This window comes from Nicotiana attenuata, unplaced genomic scaffold (genome assembly GCF_001879085.1).
Source record: "Nicotiana attenuata strain UT unplaced genomic scaffold, NIATTr2, whole genome shotgun sequence".
Lineage (NCBI taxonomy): Eukaryota > Viridiplantae > Streptophyta > Magnoliopsida > Solanales > Solanaceae > Nicotiana > Nicotiana attenuata.
The window spans coordinates 195660-203883 of record NW_017671624.1 but is presented as its reverse complement, the minus strand read 5'-3'; the positions used below and the strand labels follow the sequence as shown (position 1 = coordinate 203883).

Genomic DNA, 8224 nt, shown 5'->3' with positions numbered 1-8224 from the left:
ATATATATATATATATATATATATATATATATATATATATATATATATATATATATTGTGCATACTTAACCATTTGAGCCAACACATGTGAACTAATAATGTGTGGAATTATAAAAGAGTTACAGGAGATCTTGTCATTTGGCTAGTTATGAGTTTATCTGAACTTATTTTTATATATATAAAAGTTCATACACATAAGTCTACTTTTTTAAATATATTTTCGGTCGTATTGGAAGACAGTGATGCAATTGTTAGAGTCGATGTTCCTTTTAGAAGAGCATAATGAAAGTATAGTGTTGAACAAGTAAATGTAACTATTAAATGCTACTGTGGTAAATTCAACGATATTAGCGGCCCTGTTACTTAAAAAAATATGCTAAACGTGCTCAAATGGCTAAATTTTTTGAATTAGATCGTGCTCTTCTTTGTCGGACACATTTGCATGGTGCTATAACATTGTTCAGAAATGTTTTTGTTATATAGTATATAATATATACATTGAGCTAGGTAAGGTTCATGAACACAGATGGTGCAAGTCCAAGTCCAATGTTACGATCCGTCTGTCAGTGGTCAAATCTTCTAATTCAGTTCACATATCTAGCATAAAGAAAAAGCAGAAGAAAAGTAAAACTCATTAAGAAAATTGAAACCCCAATAAACAAAACAATAACATAAAATAATACTTATAAAAAAGAATTCGGAACTCAACACTCAATAGTGCACTTAATCATATAAAGCAGGGGGGCAAGTTGTAATAAGAACAGTAGCTATGTGTATCTCTTCTTCTTTGACATGAAGCCGACAGAACTCTTTACTGTGACAGCTCATGCCTATATTTTCTCCCTTTTTCTTTTCCTTCAAATACAGCACACAACCCCATCAAACAGACCGACTTGTTTTTAACAAACAAATATTTTACTCTCTTTTTACTCCTCCGACCGCCTTTCTTCCTCTGTTTCTCTCCTATTTCCTCTTCAAATCTCAGCTTACTCCTCTTTTCATATATACAGTTTCTGAAGTGCTAACAGACATTTAAAGCTCCTACGTTAGCTTCTATAAGAATATTTCTTTCTTTAAGTGTGTTGTTTGAGCTGTTTTCATTAGTTTGTTTAAGCTGTTGTGTCAAATCTTGGAGGATATTTTGCACCAGACAGAATGAATAAACAAGAAATGTTGAAGACTCAGGTATGACTTGTTTCTTGCACGCTCTCTTGTATTTGTTTGGATTTACTACTAATTTACACTAGTGTAAATTTAGCTGTTGTTGCATGTTGTGTAGAGTTATGTTTTAGTTACTACGAATACCATTTGTGTAGATATCTTTTAGATGATATATATAGTAATATTGTAGTAGAAATTGAACTCTGTCTCGGTATTCCTTTGGAATTGTTCTCAAATACTCATCTCTATGGCGCTGTTACTCTATAGTTTTTACGGTTCGAGCCGTGAAAGCAGTCACTAATGCTAGAGCTAGGTAGGCTATTTACATCACACCTCTTGGGTGCGGTTAATCTTTTGGACTCTTCATGAACACGAAAGCTCTTGTGCACGAGCTACTCTTTTTAAGAAGTAGAGCATGTGTTCCCATTTTTTCTGAAATTTCTTGTTATCTTACTTTATAACATGTGGTACCACCTTAATTTGATATTTGTTTGAATTCATGTAACCACCTTAACTAGCCATTTCTTGTTTTGGCTATTGAACCTTATGATTTCTATGTTGTTGCAGACTTGTGTTCTTAAAGTGAATATACACTGTGATGGCTGCAAACAGAAAGTGAAGAAAAAACTGCAAAAGATTGAAGGTAACTTACTTCATTTTCACTTGGTTAACATATCCCCATGTGTTAAAACTAGAATTATGTAGCAGTCAACTTGCTAATAAAGAATTATATGAAATATTCACATGCTTTGGGGCCTAGGAATTTGCATCTGTGATCTGTTTTTATCTAACTTAAGTATATATTTTTTACAGGAGTTTACACAGTGAAGATTGATGCAGACCAAAGTAAAGTAACAGTGACAGGAAATGTTGATCCAACAACACTGGTAAAGAAACTAGTGAAATCAGGAAAACATGCAGAGATATGGGGAGGACAAAAAGGGGGAGGTTCTAATTTCAATATGATGAACAATCAGCTTATGAACATGCAATTGGACAACCTCAAAGGTGGAAAAGACAACAAATCTCAAAAGGGTGGTGGCGGCGGGAATAAGGAACAACCAAAGGGGGGTGGGGGTGCACAACAGTTTCTTCAGATGATGCAAAACCTGAAAGGCTCAAAAGATAATTTCAAGATGCCTAATATGCCTAACGCAAAGGACCAAAAATCTGTGAAGTTCAATTTGCCTGAGGATGATTTTGATGATGAGTTTGATGATGATTTTGACGATGATGAAGATGAGTTTGATGATGATTCTGATGATGGTTTCGATGGCCGCCCGGTCGGCAAAATGATGCCTGCTATGGGGGGTGGTCATGGACCCCATGGGATTAATGCAATGATGAATGCAAATTTAAAGGGTGGGGCTATGAATAATAATGGTGGAAATGGCAAGAAAGGTGGTGGTGGTGGGGTTGAAATACCTGTACAAATGAAGGGTATGGTTGGAAATCATAATGATGGTAAGAACAATAATGGAGGAAAACAGGGAAAGGGAGGGAATCAGAATCAAAGTGGTGGTAAAAATGGTGGTAAAAGTGGAGGTGGTGGGGGTCTACTAGATGGTAAAAATGGAGGGGTAAATGGTAAAGGTAACAATAATGGAAGTTTTGGAGGAAAGAATGGTGGGGGAGGGAAGATGGATGGAGGCTTAATGATGAATAGTATGCAACAAGGACCTCATGGGATGAGTATGGGCCAAAAAGGCGGAGCCCCCATGAGTATGGGCCCGATGGGCCAGATGGGAAGCTATCCGATGGGCCAAATGGGGAATATGCCGGCAGCTCAAGGACTACCTGCCTCCGGTGGGGCCGGGTATTACCCCGGGATGGGACAGGGACAGGGACAGGGCAACCCTTATAGCCAACAACAACAGTACATGGCACAAATGATGATGAACCAGCAGCAACAACAGCGGCCAGCTGGATATGATATGTACGGCGCCCATCCGATGATGTACGCCCGGCCTCATCCAGCCGTGAGTTACGGGCCGCCTATGGGAGCTCCGGTGCATGATAATTTTACTCATATGTTTAGTGATGAGAATACAGGTAGTTGTAGTATCATGTAAATTGTTAAGAAGTTTGTGCTGAACTTTGTTTTGGTCTACTTATGAAATGATGAGCGAGTATGCTTTTGTTTTTAGACAGCAATTGTTGGAATATTCTGCTCTACCTATTACTAAGTTTTACCAAGTAGTTCTGCTGCTTCATATCTCAAAAACCAACTTGGTTCAAATAATGATTAGTTCAGTAATTTTTCTAGTATAATCGAATTACAACCTTGATGCAGTACATTTGATCCAAAAAACAATTTTGGAAGTAGCAAACTCGCAATTAAACACACATTCACTAAATGAGAAGTGTTGGAATTTGGAAAGGAATCACTTGGGAAACAAGATAGTTTTTTCCAACACTAGTTGAAACTTAAAGCTCAGGCGATGGATCTTTTGCTTTTGGCAAAGTCACAATATGTTTAAGTATAGTAAGTAGGAAGCTTCTGCTAAAGCTTTTCCTAGAAATCACTTTACAGATGAGCACATGGCTTCCTAGAAATGAATAAAGGGCATACCGGTGCATTAAGTTTCCGCTATGTTTGGGTTCCGGGGAAGGATCGGATCACAAGGGTCTATTATACGCAGCCTTATCCTGTATTTTATAGCTGGGTCCGGGGAAGGATCAGATCACAAGGGTCTATTATACACAGCCTTATATTTCTGCAAGAGGTTGTTTTCATGGCTCAAACCCGTGACCAGGACCGTGACCTCCTGATCACATGGAGGCAACTTTACGAGTTACGCCAAGGTTCCAAAAGAAAAATAGATAAAAAGAAAGCAGGAAAGAACGAAGGAGGGGTTAAAAAAGAGAATTCCATATGTATCTCTAAGATATTTTTTAAGGTACTAGTAGTATTGACTAGAATAAATATCACATTGATATTTTTGGGGCAGAGAAGACTGAAGATGTACTAACAGGTCTGGCAAGGGCTTTAATTGCATTCATGTGCACCTACATATTAAAATCATGCCAGAATTCTTGGGTTAGGTCAAACTAATTAATCAAATTCACGATCTATTGACCAAGCACGTGAGTTCTTGAATTCTGAGTTCTGAATATTAAACAAAGAAGGGTAGATAGTAATTTTTAGGTCTTTGGAAAATATTATAAAGGAAAATTTGCAATTTGGTTTTTAAAGAAATGAAAAACTGTACTATGGTCTTTTTGATACTACTAATTAATAAAATACATTTAACCTTCGCTAATCAATATGTGCCGTTTGGGTCTGAAGTTTTCTATTATTAGCGATGTAAAGGATTGAGAAAACGGTAAACTATTCCTTGAAAAACAGAGTAGAAGCGTTAAAGATGAGCCTCACATGATATAACAATTTCATTGGAAAAAGCCAGAAACTCACATAATAGATAACATTTATTACTTTATAAAAAAATTAAAAAAAAATTATCAGAAATTGAGGGATTGAAAGCCAAATTTCAACAGACCGAGGACTAAGGTAGTTAGGTTTCTTATGGCTGGGTTTGATAGAATAGCATGTGAGGTCCATTTTTCATTAGTATTGGGCCAAAAAGCTTCAAAACCCATAAGCCCATTAGGCTACTTTTCTTTATGGCCCAATTTATGCAATTGTGCGTCATCAGCATCCCAAATTTTGCAGAAATATAACACTTTTTGGGATGGTCTTTAACTTTTGATCACCGCTTGCCTCATAGGCCATAAGAAAATTTCAAGGTCAAAAGTTAAAAGTGTTGTCCACGGGGCTTAGCGAGGGGCAACACTTGTTAAACTTAAAGTTCTATTGATAGGGCAAGCGGGGGACAAAAACTCGCCAAAATTTTACGGTATAGCCAGTTTTCAGACTGGTCAATCAAAAATAGCCAGCGTTTACCAAGTCAATGAAAAATAGCCACCGTTTTGCTGCAATAGAGACCGGTCCAGCATAATATACTGGAGTTCGGTGCACTTGTGTATGAACTCCAGCATATTATGCTGGACCGGTATACTTTGCTGGCTCCAGTATAATATACTGGAGACTGGAGCACCGGTGCTCCAAACTCCAGTATATTATACTGGACCATTATACTTGCTGGAACTCCAGTATATTATGCTGGAGTTCTAGTGTATTTATGCTGGAACTCCATCATATTATGCTGGAGTTCCAGCATACTATCTTGGAACTCCGGTATAATATGCTGGAGTTCAAGTATACTAATGCTGGAACTCCAGCATAATATACTAGAGTATTTTTCGGGTTTTGAACAGTGTTTTCGCTCAGATTTATCTTTACGTAAAAAATGGCTAAATTTCGATTACTTTTTAAATTGGACTATTTTTGAACGACCAGTTGTAAATCTGACTATTTTTAAAAATCACCCCAAAAACTCAAGACCATCCACTTTGAGGACTATTTGTATACATCGCCCAGCAACATCCTGTGGCAATAAATTTAGCTTCTATATATTCATAGTGTAAAAGAAATTTCATATGAGTCTCCTAAAGGATAACTATAACCTATGATAAATGCAAACTTATATTTTCAAAAATTTCATCGAGTAATTAATTGAGAGAAGCTGAAACAACTATAAAATATTATTTTAAAAAGTAAAGTCGTAAGACAAGACGTTTTATAAAATAGAGACCTTCCTCGAAAGTGTTTACAAGTTAATAGAATGACATAGTTCTTAAAAAGGAGAAAACTACGTAAAATAACAGAAATATAATAAAATTTTGTAATTTTTTTAACCGAGAATCTAACATACTAATAAAAACATAACCAATACGATAATACAATAATTATGAGATACAAATCAAGTGAAGTGTCTCAACCATCTAGTCTAGGTAAAAAAAGGGAGAAAACATTGTCGTCAACATGTTGTCAAACTACCTATTGTACCTCAAAAATACAAGTAACTAATGAAGACACTTTTTGGTGCGATAATATTTACTTAAAACTAAAAGAACTCGACATATATTACATACACCTTAAACTCCCCAATGCATGGTTTGGAGAAAGTACAGAAAAAGGAGTAAATAACTAGTACACAACATTTTTAAAAAAAAAACATACAGACTCATACATATATCTAACCCTTAATATAGGAAAATCCTCGGATCATAATTCACTCCATCTCATCGTCGAAGGAGGTGGAAGTAGTGAAGTTGAAGTTAGAACAACTAGTGTTATGTGACAGTAAGGAAGAACTAAAACCCAATCTGGACCTCACAAGATCAAACTGAACAAAGTTATCTTCTAGTTGATGTACCCCTATCACAACAGGATTCTTAGGGTTTTCTCCTCCATCAACAAAAGCCAAGCAAGACACACCAGGTCGTGCTTGCACCATTGAATTTGCTCTAGTAATCGTCCACGTAACGTTCCTATTTTGCATGACAAAATCAATGTTTGGAACGTTGGCGTTTGTCAAGTTGTTGGAGTTGAAACACAGTCCGAATGGTGATATTGGATTCACTCGAGAAACCCCAGAGAGTTGGTTGGCAAAGAATTGAGTGAAGGCAGTGAAAATGTTGTGCTCAAGAACTGTGTATGGCCTTATAGTACTAATCTTTGCACCACCAAAATTTCGAGACCTCGTTGAAATTAGAGATGAACGGTTCAATGGTACAAGCTTGTTATTTACCTTTATGGATCTTACTGGGATGAAATATTCGCCTTGTGAACCGATGATTAACGGTGTGTAGGTTAAATTTCGTGACACATCTAGTCCTGGTTGCGTTTCATATGATCCATTAGTCCCGAAAAAGATTGCACCATTTTTCTGTGAGGAAGAGGGTAAGCACAAGGCGAATTGACGAGGGAAACCGAAATGGGAAGCAAGTTGAATTGGGAGAGAGATAGAGTCATGGCCTAATCCAGCTACTCCTTGAACATTTCTAGGTAAAGGACCTTGTAACAAAGATGAAGGCGAACAAGCAAAGAGAAAATGACGGATAGTAACTAAAGGACCAGTATTTGAACCTTGAGTAGTACTAATAGACTGAATTGAGAGAGAATCTTGAGCGATTTCGCTAATAGCAGTTTGGCGAGTTAAAGGGTTTGTTGTTGTAACAGCACAAGTGTTGTTATGGCAACCAGGTCTAGGTGAAGGAGAGAAACATTTGTTGCAAGAATGAACACCAGCGCGAGAACATTGAGTTGAGCGACAAAAGGGAGCAAAATAGGTGTTCGAAAGATAGTTTGTTTCACAATTTACTAACAAGAACCTGCCATTCAAGTCAATGAGAAATGGTAGTGATCGCTGAGGAGTTCTTTTAGTGATGTTGGCAATGTGAAGACCTGTGGCAGAATCCTTATACACTGGCAAAACTAGGCCATTAGGTTTGAAGGGGGCTCTAGTACTAGTAACTTGTGATTGTGATAGAAAAACAAGATTTGAGAGAACTACGAAAGTAAGAAGAAAGTGAAAGATTGATGAGGCCATACTTAGAGAGAATAGAAGAAAAGTTTTTATGTACTACTCCCTTTTAGTACTGATGAACAAGAGTGAGTATACACATTTATAGTGTGGGAATTTCTGTAGTTTAACTAGGGGTGTATCTATAGTTAAGGATAGAGACAATATTTCAGCTGTTTTGTCATTTTTCATGTGATGATGCACGCCAGGCTAGCTGTTGTCCTTCATTCTTGTTTGAGAGTCATTTCAATGACGTTAAAACATGGTTTTCCTGTCAACAAACTCAGTTTAGCATGTAAGTTTTTAACATGATCATGCTCTCTTTGGACTGTCGTAATTAAAGAGAACAAGACAATTTCTGTGTGTTCGAGGTTTTAAGACACATGGTATTGATGAAAAACTTCATTTTGTCAGTTGTTTTACAAGTATTTCCACATATCCCGCAAAGTGTTGTCATTGTTTATTTGTTTGCGCCTTCAATTATCTGCTAGCTCAACGACCTCCATTTGATTGATCATAACTTTATCACATCTTCCGTTCCTTTAAAAAAATCTTTATTTTATAAGAAGTTTCGAATTGGAGCATCTTTAATAGTAGCCTAGCTTTTCCTAAGCAAGGTTTGTATAACTATGGTT

At 36.8% G+C, this 8224-nt stretch overlaps 2 protein-coding genes across 2 annotated transcripts; one reads left to right on the top strand and one right to left on the bottom strand.

Moving 5' to 3' along the window:
• The first annotated feature begins 696 nt into the window (after positions 1–696).
• On the top strand, positions 697–3323 carry LOC109209360 (heavy metal-associated isoprenylated plant protein 34). Its single transcript, XM_019372618.1, has 3 exons — positions 697–1185; positions 1729–1804; positions 1975–3323. Exons 1-3 carry the CDS (start codon positions 1156–1158, stop codon positions 3231–3233), a joined length of 1365 nt encoding a protein of 454 aa, XP_019228163.1. The 5' UTR covers positions 697–1155; the 3' UTR covers positions 3234–3323.
• A 2613-nt stretch (positions 3324–5936) lies between these two features.
• On the bottom strand, positions 5937–7681 carry LOC109209368 (basic 7S globulin-like). Its single transcript, XM_019372626.1, has one exon. The coding sequence runs from the start codon at positions 7614–7616 to the stop codon at positions 6297–6299; it is 1320 nt and encodes a 439-aa protein (XP_019228171.1). The 5' UTR covers positions 7617–7681; the 3' UTR covers positions 5937–6296.
• Positions 7682–8224: the final 543 nt, after the last annotated feature.